Raw genomic sequence first — 14,018 nt, 5'->3', positions numbered from 1 at the left:
CAGAGCTTCCTAATCCCCAGAGATTAGCAAAGGGAACATCTTATTTTGGAATCATGTTAATAATCTAAATCTAAATCTGGTTAAAGCCTATTTCAAATGACAAACCAATAAACTGTACATTGGACACCACAAAATGGCCATGCCTTGAATGTGGTAGGATTGCAAGGATTTGGCAGGATTGTCAGGAATTTGCAAGGATTGTAAAAAAAAAAGGCTATATGACAGTCTGGATATGAACCTAAAATAACACAGCAGACACAATATAATGTGTGCCAAGTGGCACAAAGTGCTTTTTTTAAAGAGACACTGGGAGATTGACATTGTACAGTTAACTCCTCTGCACTGGACTGAATCTGGAAAAAGATGTTTTTATAACATTTAATATTTGCTGTGAGCAGCACAATGTAAAGATGCACTTTGAGGAAGAAATATTAAGAGAAGAGAAAAATCTTCACTTATTGATATTCATGACTGAAGAAAACGGAAAAAACCAACTGTCCTCAAAGGACAACACAATGACAACACAATTTATGTTAGCAGGACCTTTCTAAGTCGCCACCGTTCCAGTGTCAAACAGCGTTCTGGGGACCTTTTAACCCTTGAGAACGACTTGTTTATCTGGAAATATGTCAAATAGCTATTTCTGAGTTTGTATTATTACCTTTTTTTGAATCAAAATAGTAAATATTAACTTTTTGAATTAGATTTTTTGCCCAAATTACATAGTGCCCCTTTAAAAGAGACCTATTATGTTTTTTCCTTTCCTTCAGTGTTTCATATGTTCTTGTTCATGTAAAAGATCTTGAGAGTTAAAAGCTCACAGCCTGCAGCAACAGAAGCAAAGAGTGTTTCAGACAGAGGGTGAATACAGTGCTGCAGCACTGGACAGTATGAGAACACTGATGTGTTTTTTGAGCATTAAAGTGTGTAAACTTATTGTGGTCGTAACACAAAATAGAATTATGAACCTGAAAATGAGCATATGTCTCCTTTAAGTTGTATTCACCTCATTTCCTTTAAAGGTACGGGCAGAAATTTTAGAGACGTATGTCCAAACTTGTACAAATAGACAGTACATGACAAAGATGATCTGCTTGGATAGATACCACTACATGTAAATGTGCACATAGTTTTAGTAATTTGAGTGAACCAGCCCTTTAAATAAACAATGGGCAGCGTAAGAGGTTGCATGAGAAAGCGAGTGTCGGCAGCATGGCTCACCGCCACATGATGATGTTCAGCAGGTGTAATGTTTACTTGCTCACCTTATTAGTTGAAACTTGTTGTGTTTTGCCAGTAAGCACTAACCACTAAGTGCAGGTGTGGCTCAGATGTTTGGTTGTAAATAAAGAACTGGAAAAACTGAAAAACTGAAGCAATCACCTCAGTCATTAGGATTCATCCTCTGGGGACACTGAGTATCTGTACAACTTGTAATGACAATCCATCCCTTAGTCTGGACCAAACGAGTGTCCTGACCCAGAGACAGACCAACACTGCCGCGGGACTTTCCTAAAAAATTCCAGTTATACCAAAGAGGACGGAGAGGCCAGAAATCCTGACGTTCCTGACAAACATCAGACTCACATTTTGGGGGAGGATGTCAAGAGATGTTAGCGATGAAGTGCACGGCCTCATCTTAACAGACAAACTGATATTGATGCGTGTGAATGCGGCCATTAACAACCTCATTCTGGTGCTTTGATCATTTTATTAGTAAGCTAATTAGCCCGTTCATTATGTCTGGTGCCAAGGGCAGAAAGGCTCTTCTTTCATTAATAGCTTTTAACCCAGGCTTTTTAAGCAAAGGGGGATACAGGAGAGAAAAACTGACAAGGCTGAAAAGCAATGTAGTGCATCGTTTTTTATTGCACTTTTGCATAAGTTAGTACCTTTATTTAACCAGGAAAGTCAAGATGAACATATTCTTATTTACAAAGGCACAGCCTCTCCAAGGAAAAAAAGGAGGGGGTTACAAAAAAAAAATCCAAAGATAAAAAGCAACAGTGCATCAAAAAATTCCAACACTAACACTGCCTACTTAAAGCATGACATAGCTGACAGGCAGATGCTTTAGACAGTAGTTGACCAGGCCTGCCTTAGATGATCGTGATGGGGTTTTGGACGGCAGAAATTAACTGAGTAGACTGGAGATCTGCTTAATTCAGTCCCAGGTTGTCTGAGCAGTATATCATACTGAGGTTTGTAGAAGTGGTTCATTGTCACAGCAGACTTACAACACTGGGCAGCTGAGCCTAGTCTTTGTTCGTGCAAAGCGGCGTTTCAACACAGATAATCAAGTCAGGACACAAACTCTCTTTCAAAGAAATACCAAAGAAATGTCAAAGCCTCGCCCGTTGGGACTGACCCAACAACATCTCACACCACTCATTCCTCTGCAATCAAAAGCGTTCTATTGCACGTTCACACCAAGTCAAAAAACCACCTCTTACATAATTTCCTGTTTATTGCTAAATAACCTGTCCACCTACCAAGAACATGCTGCTGCATGAATGTTTCCTTCAATCTGACCCAGAAATGAGTCGCACGCCATGGCTGTGCACTGTCTAGGTCCCGTGCTGCACTTTGTTTGTTGAGCTATTTGAGGACACTTTCTCACCCCTGGCTCTGGATGTAAATGCTGGTGCTGAAAATCAGACATGTTGACACACTGACCAGGGGCAGCAGAGGGTGATAGTAACATGTCTAATTGCTATTAATCAAAGCAGAGCACGAGAACATTGTTTTACTTTCAGGCTTTTTCTTTCCTGTGGAGCTAAAGGACCTAAAATATTAAGGGCATATGTTAAAATAAATACTTTAATAACAGCCATAAATGCCACTGATGCTCATTATTGTGTACATTCTCTTTAATTACGCAGTAACCTTAAATAATGCTGGTTTATCCGGTTATGAAAAGTGTTTCCTTAAAACATCTGCAAGGTTTTTAAATTGTTTGTCTCATGCGCTACTGATGTTTGTACCCACAGATTACAGTCAGAAACTCTTATGTTGTCATTACATGTTACAGTGGATATATAACATGTAATATTATTGATAGTAAGGCTGGCAAATAATCCAAAATTGTAGTTTTTATGGGAATCATGCAGTGACAATATGATCATGACGTGACATCAACTGTCTGCGGTCTCCCTCGGGGCAGATTAGAGTCGTCTAGCAGCAGGTTGAATCTATAGCATCGAAGAGCTTATCAGAATCAGAGATAGATGCTAAACAGACCATATGAAGCAGACACAATCTGCAACTGGCTCCTAAAGCTGATTTACGGTCTGTCCGGTTTGTGAAGTGAAGCCCTCTGGCTCTGCCCCCTGGTGGCTGCATCCAAGATCAACACAGTCGTGACTTATTCTGTCGGAGTTCAGGGGTTATGGAAGATTTAAAACGCCTAAAAACAAACCACAGATATAAAGAGACATGTAATACACATTATGACATGTGTTGCACTGATATGTTTACATGTAGTTTGGTGACATTGTGAAGTGTTGTGGGATCATGGGAGCTCTTGTCTGGCGATGGAAATCTATCTGACACAACTCATGTAAAATTGTTCACAGAGGAGTTAATGAATTAAAGTTTTATTCACATTATGTTTAGTCTTCTTCGCTGACTTCCCTCCTCACTCTCTGACGTAACATCTGATGAGTCCCTGGAAATTAAAGAGACAAGAAACTAAATAAAGCGCACTGTTACTATGAGTAAAATTAGGATTTTCTCTGGGTTTGTACATCATTGGAAATGAATGGGATCATTTATGTGCACAACTCAACAATATACACAACAAAGGTAGTTGGTTTTACACATTTAGCATAAGTAGTTGAGAGAAACTGTAATACAGAAATGTTACATATATATTTAAGAGGACAAGTCATTCAATTAAAAAAAAAAAAATTAATCACTTTTCATTGTGATATGAATTGTCCTTGTCACAGCAACGTGATGCTAGAAGCTGAGGTACAACACAAGGATCTTCTTGGCAGGTTTTCTTGAAAGGGGTTACAGCTTTAGTGCTACTTGGCTAGTGTTGGCTTCAAATAAACACTGACTGTTTTAATAGTACGGGATTAGCTAATGCAAACAGAAGTCTGCCAGTACCGGCACCAGGAAACTGTCACTTTGCAGCTTCCTGCAGCACAATCAATCACTTCAATCTGCAGACGGCCAGTGAAACTCAAAGCACCATACGTGTTAGTGCCCCTGCAGCTGGTAGCCCACAGGAAACTGTTGTTATGTGAAAGTCTGTCTGTCGTGACCACGATCAGGTTGTGTCAGTTAAGAGCATGCACGCCCGAGACTTCTGTTTGTTTGTTTGTTGTTGTTGTTGTTGGATAAAATAATTTAATCATACAGCTCCTCTAGAATTTCCAATTGTTATTGGATGGAATGGATCAAATTGAAAAATGATTGTTAATGGGGGACAAAAGCTTTTTTGGGTGTCACATGTAATCCTGCTATGTATCACTCCAGTTCTGAGGGCTTGCTTGCACCTCCTCGTGAAAACGAATGCCAGTGCTTTGCACATTTGCTCATTTGCACTGGTGCATCCTTTGCAGTGATGCACAGCACACCTTTTCAGTTTGGTTTCAGTGTTGTGGTTTGATTTTAATGTGGCATGTAAAACTTATATTGTAGTTTAAAAAAAAAGCTAAATAAGCCTCATTTTAACATATGATTTTAATTTACACAGTACATTCATGTCAATTAGTTTTTATTTTGGCATTTTATATCTTCCACAGTGGATGGTTTAGACAGATGAGTAATGTGTCATATTCCATAAACTATAAAAGTTAATACAAGTATTGATAAAAAATAATATAATGCAAATATTTTATGAGTGCATTGCAGCCAAATAGTGTAAATGGACCTGCATTTCTATAGCGCTTTTCCAGTCTACAGACCGCTCAAAGCATCAAATTCACCCATTCATACACTGTTAGCAGAGACCACCGTGCAAGGTGCCAACTGCTCATCAGGAGCAATCTGGGTTTCATTATCTTGCTCAAGGATACTTCCGGCAGCAGTGGGAGACAGGGATTCAAACCAGCAACCTTACAGTTACTGGACAACCTCCTGAGCTGCAGCCACCTGTGCGTTTAGAACAATATGCACAACCAATGAGTATGTGCCATGAGTGTACACAGCTGTGATCGTACCAATGTAATGCCTTGATCTATTTTTATCCATCTTTTGATTTTCTTTTTTAATGATGATTTTGTTTTACCTTTATGCCCTTATTCTATTGTCTTTGTTCATTTTATTTTGTCTTATTTTATGTGTTAAGAAGCGTCTGTTCACTCTACTTAACTGACTAACCAATTAACTGGCCTGCAGTTTGTACATTTGAATTATGTGAATAAACAAATAAATAAATAAATACAAAGTTGTGATGGCACCTGCCAGTCCGTACGCGGGTTAAATTTCACACGCAACTCATGACGTCAAACAACGGCGCCGATTTTACACCACGTGGGGACGTTTTTGCAGAGGTAGCAAAACATCCGCAGTGACGCTCGCCTGTGTGTCAGTGAGCATGATACAAACTTTTAGTTTCTTCTAGGTCATTGAAACAGTCTGAAGAAAGAGCCGCGAAGCTTTTTGCTGCCAGAGTCACTTTTTCCAGACCATGCCCCACGACCCCGACCCTCCTCCGGCTAAAAGGTTCAAGCCGGGGTCTGTTTTCTTCCGTCTCGATAAGAATAAGCCTGGAATGCTGCTGCCTAGAAAGGGAAATGCAACCACTCCGATAGAAGTCCAGAGGAAACAGCTTCCCATCTACCAGGCGAAACCTCAGCTGCTGAACCAACTGAGACAGCTGCACAATGCTATCCTGATAGGTGAGCTGCTGTTAGCTAACTGTGCTACAGCGTTAGCTTCTGTTAAAGGGGGAATCCACCCTGAAATACACTCATGTTGTGAGCTCTGTGGGGCTGCACAGCTCAGGTTTAATTCTGGAAATGTGGACAAATGTGTTTTTCTGAATCACAACAGTGAACAGTATAAACCTGGATATATTTCCCAGCTATATTAGAAAAGGTCATCTCTGCTCCATGGATCCATAGTGTAGCACCTGCACTGCTTCTAACCTGACCCACTTTCTCTCACACATCAGGGGAGACTGGCTCTGGGAAGACCACTCAGATCCCCCAGTACCTGTATGAGGCCGGCATCGGACGACAGGGCATCATCGCCATCACTCAGCCCCGGCGAGTCGCTGCCATCTCCCTGGCAGGAAGGGTGGCAGAGGAGAAGAGGACTCAGCTTGGCAAGCTGGTACGCACAGTATACAGGCTTCTCACCTGCCTGATGAATCTATTCTTTCAAATATGGGTTAAAGGGGCCCTGTTTGTTCATCAGGATACACACAGTGAGATTACATTCCTTGGTATCCGTCCAAACTCGTGTGCATCCTGAAGGACAAACCTGATGAATGCTCTTCCTTCCTCATGACATATTTGCAAAGCTGTGATATTTCCTGTTAACTTCCTGCAACATTATCCTCACGGCTGCAACTAAAGATTCATTTCATTATCAATTATTCTGCTGGTTATTTTCACGAATAAACAATTACTTGTTTTGTCTATAAAATGTAAAAAACAACAAAACATGTGAAAGATGCTCATCACAGTGTCCAGAGTGTCTTCAGATTGCTTCTTTTGTCCAACAAACAGTCCAAAACCCAAAGACTCTTCATTTACTGTCATAAATGACAAAGAAAGGCAGGAAATGTTGACATTTAAGCCGCTGGAACTAACAAATGTTTGACATTTGTGCATAAAAAATGAAATGTTATATTTGAAAACTAACTACTTTGAAAATGAATCTTTCTTTTGGTCGACTGATGGATTCATTGACTCATCGTTGCAGCGCTTAAAGAGGCCTCATGTAGTTTTGGAGAAGAATTTCAAAATCAGAATTTTAATATTTACAATATTAATGAGGTAATAATACAAACTCAGAAATATTTAGGTATATAAGGTCCCAGAACATTGTTTGAAGCAAGAAAGGTGGCAGGGTCCGCCACATATAAACAAAGTAAAACAGTATGAAATTGTGTTGTCCTTTAAGGTCAGTTTGTTTATTCAGTCATGAAAACAAAGTGTTTGATAATTTAGTTTGTTTAGGCAGAAAACATCAGTCACTGAAGATCTTTCTCTTCTCATTAAAATGTTTTTCCCCAAAGCGACGTAGTGCTCCTTTAAGGCCTATGCACACCAAGTTGTTGTTTTTGTCCAAAATTGAAGTTCTTTGTTCAAGAAGTGAGAGGACCACAAACTCGTTAAACTATATTTTGTCTCGTATTGTGAATTTTTCTGATTTGGTGTGTCAAAGCCTTTAATTAGCACCATCTGTAGATCAGTGGGATAGTTTGAAACAATTGGCAGCAGTGTGTTCTGTGTCAGCTTCATGTGTGCAGACAAAAACAACAGGGGGCCCACTCTCACTCCACCCACAGAAATACTAGAGGTCAAAAATGCCACAGCATAACAACAATAATAATAATACCATGTTTATTACAACAACGTATGTACTTGTGATGGCTTTATGACTGGATATAGCGATATCAGCTGAAGTCTTCCTCGGCTGTGTAGAGTAAATCTACATGTTTCTTCTCAGGTTGGTTACACAGTGCGTTTTGAGGATGTCACCTCCTCCGAGACAAAGCTGAAGTTCATGACGGACGGCATGCTCCTGCGCGAGGCCATCGGAGACCCCTTACTGCTGCGCTACACCGTGGTGGTCCTGGATGAGGCTCACGAGCGCACCGTGCACACCGACGTGCTGTTCGGCGTGGTGAAGACCGCTCAGCGCAGGCGCAGAGAGCTGAATAAAATTCCCCTGAAGGTAGGAGGACAGTTCCAGGTGTCCTGGCTTACATAAGATATTCACTTTCATAGAAAACACCAGGCTAATCCCCTCACTGCAGGAGATAAACAGCCTGCTCCTCATTCATTGCTATAAGCTCATTTCTTCTCCTGATAGTCTCCCAAATCCCACAGTGCAGCTTCTTTATTGCGTGTAACCCACACAGGTCATAGTGATGTCAGCCACCATGGATGTGGATTTGTTCTCTGAGTACTTCAACAAGTCACCTGTTCTGTACCTGGAGGGCAGGCAGCATCCCATCCAGATCTACTACACCAAGCAGGCCCAGTCCGACTACCTGCAGGCTGCACTTGTCTCGGTCTTCCAGATCCATCAGGTACTTCTTAATATTTGCCCTCAAGCAGGGAAAAAATTCTTGTTTCCATTGTGGCTTACTGACGTCTTAGTTCGTCCTTTGTGTTGTGTTTTTACTGCAAAAGACATTTTCTCTTACTTGATCTCTCATGTGGAATCAGCTGTATTTCCAATTTAAATCAACTCTAAACCAAATAGACTCCCTTTCCCTCAGCATTACAGGAAACACAAACCTGTGAGCAAACAGTTTTTCTTGCGTGCGTGTCGGTGCTCTGTGATGATTCCTCTTGACACTGAAACAGAACACTGTCTTGTTGTCTGTGCACAGGAGGCCCCTCCGTCCCACGATATCTTAGTCTTCATGACGGGTCAGGAGGAGATCGAGGCTCTGGCGAGAACATGCCGGGACATCGCGAAGCATCTGCCTGACGGCTGTGGTCCCATGGTTGTTATCCCTTTGTACGCATCTCTGCCCCCAGCTCAGCAGCTCAGGGTGTTCCAGCCAGCTCCCAAGGTAAACATGCAGGAGAAAGAAACAGTTCAAAAGGGCACGATTGTGAAGAAATAGCTGCAGTGTTTTTATCTGTGGACTGTCTGCCATTGTTTCAGCTTCACTGCCATATAAGTGACAGAAGTGTCATATAATAGTGAATTATTTTCCTATGATTTTAAAGCTATGTCTATCATAGTCAGACTATGTTATAGTATTGTATACCTCATACAGATTGTTGTCCTTTCTACCTTTTTCAGGGATCTAGGAAGGTCATCCTGTCAACCAACATCGCCGAGACGTCAGTTACAATCTCTGGGATCAAATACGTCATAGACACGGGGATGGTGAAGGCCAAACGTTTCAATCCAGGTCAGATTCATCACACACATACACACAAAGATTCTACTAACATATCATGAAAGACCTGTCAGCGACTCGTGCCATAATCAGTCCCAGAATGAGGAAACCAAGTTTTTTAAAATTTTTCACAGACTGTTATTTCTTCTTCAAAGTAACTAGTTACATTTACTCAAGTACTGTATTCAAGTACAACTTAAGTTTGTCCATTTCATTAAAACAACCGTTTAAGGCCCAAAGAGTGAAAAAATATTTCACACCAAAGAAAAGATTAGAGAAAGGTGAAGAAAAAAAAACGGAATGCAGTTTTGTATATCAGAAGTTTGTTTCTTCTTCTGTCCTCTCTCATTAATCATCACACAACTCCTCAGATCTATCTGGTGACCCTTTGAAGGGCCACGACCCGTAGTTTGGGAACAACTGGACTAAACTAGCTAACTGTATATCAAATTAAATCGAGCTCCACCTCGAGTGGCGACATCGGTAAAATGCTGTGTACAGTACACAAATGGATCTGTCACAGTACTTTTACTATTGATACTTAAAAGGTCCGGTGTGTAGGATTGAGTATTTATTAGCAGTTATGGAACATAATGTTCATAGTTATGTTTTCATTAGTGTATAATCCACTGAAAGTAAGAAACGTGTTTTTGTTACCTTAGAAGGAGCCTTTTATATCTACAGGGGGAGCGGGTCCTCCTCCAGAGTCCGCCATGTTGCACTGCCATGTTTCTACAGTAACAGTAGCTCTAGAGAGGGTCTTCAGCTTTCCTTTGTGTTTTTAGTGGCCACCGTAGAGGAGGGTGAGGCGAGGGGTGTTCAGTTGGTTGCGATCTGCAAACTCGCTGCTGTCCTCCAAACCACGACATCAGAAATTCATTATATTTCTAACAGTATGCTGCATGTAGCTCTCCTCTCATAGTACACGTGTTGTGTGACTCCCAGACAGCGGGCTGGAGGTGCTGGCAGTGCAGCGGGTGTCTAAAGCCCAGGCATGGCAGCGAGCAGGCCGGGCAGGCAGAGAAGACTCTGGCTCCTGCTATCGCCTCTACACCGAGCAGGAGTTTGACAGCCTCATCCCCATGACCGTGCCTGAGATCCAGAGGTACTGTCGGACTGCTTCATATTCACACACATCATGAAGCTCAGTGTGTACACTGAGTCTCTCCCATGTGTTGATTTATTTAGGTCAGTGTGATTGAACGGTCTGTTGTTTTTGTGTGTGTGTGTGTGTGTGTGTGTGTGTGTGTGTGTGTGTGCTGCAGGTGTAACTTGGCCGGTGTGATGCTTCAGCTCATGGCTCTGGGGATTCCTGATGTAATGAATTTTGATTTCATGTCCAAGCCGTCTCCAGGTACAATGCCTTTGAACATGAATCACGCTGCACCTCCGGTCATCCAGCAGGGTTGTAGGTTAACCTGTGCGTGTTTATCCTAGAGGCCGTCCGTTCTGCTGTGGAGCATTTAGAGCTGCTGGGAGCTCTGGAGAGGAAGGAGGGGCAGGTTTTCCTCACCGCTCTGGGAAAGAAGATGGCGAGCTTCCCTCTGGAGCCCAGATATGCCAAGGTAAAAAGTGTTAACAAATGCATAGCATTACAAAAACACATACTGATACTGTCGTGTCACCCAGGTAGAACTTGCTGTAACACTCCCCTGCCTTGTTTGCCCTGTCTCCCAGACCATCCTGTTGTCCCCCGACCACTCCTGTTCTGAGGAGATTTTGACCATTGTGTCTCTGCTGTCGGTGGACACTGTACTGTACAACCCTCCTGCCCGGCGTGAAGAGGTGCTCGCTGCACGCAAGAAGTTCACTTCAAGCGAGGGAGACCACATTACACTGCTCAACATTTACAGAGCGTTCAAGAAAGTCAGCGGTAATAAGGTGAGTGAAGCTTGATGAGTAGGGGAGGAAAAGTGAAATCCAGACGTGAAATTATGTTGCTGAGCTTCTTTTTCTTCTCCTGTATCTGTCTACTGTTAAAGGAGTGGTGTCGGGAGAACTTTGTCAACAGCAGGAACATGGGTCTGGTCAAAGATGTCCTGGCCCAACTCAAAGATATCTGCCTTAAGGTACCCGTCTGAAAATCCTTGTGAATACTGTGTATGTGATTGTTCTGTGTGGCGCTGGGCAACATCACCTCAATATCCTCAAGATCAATACCACAACTCATTGTCACATTCATTCAACTCACACACATCATTCATGAAACTATCATCTTGTTTGCTACATCTGTGCGCAAGATTTTACATCCTTAAAGCAATATGTCAGAATTTTAGTTTGAAACATTCAGAAATTAACTAAGATTATCGACACGATGTGAAGAAATAAGAGTTTTGGCATTATGTCAAAGACGTCTAAGTATTGTGTTGAAGAGATGTCTACAGAAGTTAGCATGCCATCTAGATAGCCCCTGACCTGAAAACCTCTTTCTCCCCGTGGTGAAAAGCGCCTGTGCTAACAGTGTAAACACCAAAGTGGTGTCCCAGGTTTCTGTAACAACTTGTCAGATGTAACGTACAGCAGCATCTTGAAAATGTTATGTCATGTCTTGAAACTTACTGTATGTCTTGAAGTAAACATGCATGTTCAGGCACTTACACCGTATCGCATAATTTCACATCATTGTAATAATAACGATTGTGTAATAGACTGCTGCATCTGCATAATCCTGAGTCATCCTCCAGTCTGTGGTCAGGAAGCACAGGGGAGACGTCACTGCTCCAGGGTGAAATTTAGAAAACAAAGCTCAGGAACTCGCTTGCTTCATTTGCAGGAGCTGTTGTCCTTATACAGCGTCACAGTTGTTAAATAGCATTACCATTTTGAACAAACACATCCTGTTCTGTTGTTTTACCAGCTCAATGTGAAACTGGAGTCGTGCGGGCAGGACACAGGGAACGTCCGCCGCTGCCTCGCCCACGGGATGTTCGTCAACGCCGCGGAGCTCCAACCTGACGGCAGCTACTTAGCTCTGGACACACACCAGCCCGTGGCCATCCACCCCTCCTCCGTCCTTTTCCAGGCCAAGCCAGCATACGTGGTCTTCAACGAGCTGCTGCACACGTCCCGCTGCTACATGAGAGACCTGTGTTTGGTGGACGCCGACTGGCTGCTGGAGGCGGCGCCGGAGTACTTTGGCCGCAAACTCCGACCGACCAAGAGCTAACAACAGAGAAACAGGACTGAAGTTAATCTCTGCAAGGTCACCTCCCTCGAATCACCCAGTGACTGTAAAACTGGAAAATGTATTCTCTGAATTTGGATGAAGACACTTGATACCAGTGCAAATCAGAACAGAACATTAACAGTTAACTCTGGATCACTACCTCCCAGTTGACAAGCATTTGGCATGTGTCACTGCAGCAGAACTCTGCGTACTGAGGCCTCACAACTTTGACTTCCTGTAAGACTGTCATTCAGATTTTATAACCTGTCTTTCTTCTGCCTGATAGTATTTCATCTTGCCATTCGGCCACCTATTCAACACCTAAAAAAAAAAAAAAGAGTCTTTTTAAAGGTGTCATGCATCAATTCTTTCAACATATGCATGCATTTTGTCAGCACAGATAACCTCACAGGAGCACCGTTCTTCAAATAAGCAATGTCTTGGGCTGATGTCTAGTTCTCCAGAATCTGATCTAATCAGAGGTATTACTTTCACAAAATATTATACTACATCCTCATGCGAGACCAGCTAGTGGTTGTTCTTTTCAGTGTAACATTGAATAACAGAGCTGCAACAATGAATTGATTTGTTGTCAGCTACTCCACTTAATCTATTAAGTTATTATCTTAAACTATTTTGATAGTCGATTAATCCATTCGAGTCATTTTTGAAGAAGGAAAAAAAAAAGCAAAATTCTGTGATTCCAGCTTCTTAAATGTGGATATTTTCTGGTTTCTTTCCTCGTCCATATCAGTAAACTGAATATATTTGGTAACCAGACATTTGACGACTTCATCTTAGGATTTGGGAAACACTGAAACATTTTTCTGACATTTTATAGACCAAACAACTCATCGATTAATCAAGAAAAAAATTAACAGATTAATTGACAATGTTAGTTGCAGCCCTATTGTATAGCAGTGAAGGGTTGGCCGACATGTCACATTTTGTTTGCCTATTCTCAGAAGCTAAGAGAAGCAGACTTGTCTCGAGCTCTGCCGCCATGCAGTTTTTAGGTTTATACAAAGTGTCTTAAAGGGTTTTATATATGCAAGGACAGTACATTTGTCTAAATCTATGAGATTATATAATTATAAGAAAATGTGAAAAAAGTTGGAGTTAAAATAAGCGTTTTCTACATGTCACAGACATGATCTCACTTTGATAATTACTCCCAGCGCAGCACTCGTCTTGTTATCTCATGCATGCCTTTTTTTCACTCTATGATTGTATCACCAGTTCCTCCAGTCCATGCACATCAGGAGAAGCAGCATGCCTTATTCTCCAGGTTCTACTCTTTGCTGTTGTATGTGACTCAGCCTCTGCACAGACTAACCACAGATGTATGCTGATAACAAATGTATGCAATGCATGGAGATTATAGTTAACGATCTGATCACTCAGGTCTTTCATACTTTATAGAGTCATCACCATGTGGAGGAATCGGACGGAAGCTCCTCTCGTCTTTTATACACTGGACTCAGGATTGTACATCACACATAATAATCTGAATAAATGACATAAATGGTTTCTCACTTTTAAAAATGCCAAATGCATCTGGGTTTGCTGTAGAGAATCATCAGACCATGTAAAACAGAGGTTGTATGTTCAGTTCATGTTCTTTATAAGGTTTTTTTGTTTTCATCCACAAAGGAAAAGTAGGCCATTTAAGATCTGCATGTTATGAAGTTTGTAAGATCAAATGCACGCCTTTGATGAATTTATTAAGAGTATATTTAATAGGATTTGTTAAAGTCTTACCTGACAACTATTGGTATAATTTCTAATAAAAATACAGTCACTGTC

General features: G+C 41.6%; 1 protein-coding gene across 1 annotated transcript; it reads left to right on the top strand.

Annotated features, from left to right (window-relative positions):
* Positions 1-5,476: 5,476 nt before the first annotated feature.
* On the top strand, positions 5,477-14,018 carry dhx33 (DEAH (Asp-Glu-Ala-His) box polypeptide 33). Its single transcript, XM_084373344.1, has 12 exons — positions 5,477-5,852; positions 6,128-6,288; positions 7,633-7,860; positions 8,048-8,218; positions 8,525-8,710; positions 8,947-9,058; positions 9,992-10,151; positions 10,312-10,400; positions 10,484-10,611; positions 10,724-10,927; positions 11,029-11,115; positions 11,904-14,018. Exons 1-12 carry the CDS (start codon positions 5,642-5,644, stop codon positions 12,210-12,212), a joined length of 2,046 nt encoding a protein of 681 aa, XP_084229470.1. The 5' UTR covers positions 5,477-5,641; the 3' UTR covers positions 12,213-14,018.

The sequence above is a fragment of the Pagrus pagrus genome (assembly GCF_965226575.1).
Source record: "Pagrus pagrus genome assembly, chromosome: 14".
NCBI lineage: Eukaryota > Metazoa > Chordata > Actinopteri > Spariformes > Sparidae > Pagrus > Pagrus pagrus.
Note: the sequence above shows the minus strand (reverse complement) of the source record. Positions and strands in the feature narration are given on the sequence as shown.

What these genes read in the sequence shown, in the direction of transcription:
- dhx33 (XM_084373344.1), top strand. Translation starts at nt 5,642, where the DNA reads ATGCCCCACGACCCCGACCCTCCTCCGGCTAAAAGGTTCAAGCCGGGG. An exon ending in GGCCAAACGTTTCAATCCAG is followed by an intron (nt 9,059 to 9,991) that starts GTCAGATTCATC and finishes TGTGACTCCCAG; the next exon opens with ACAGCGGGCTGGAGGTGCTG. An exon ending in AGAAAGTCAGCGGTAATAAG is followed by an intron (nt 10,928 to 11,028) that starts GTGAGTGAAGCT and finishes CTACTGTTAAAG; the next exon opens with GAGTGGTGTCGGGAGAACTT.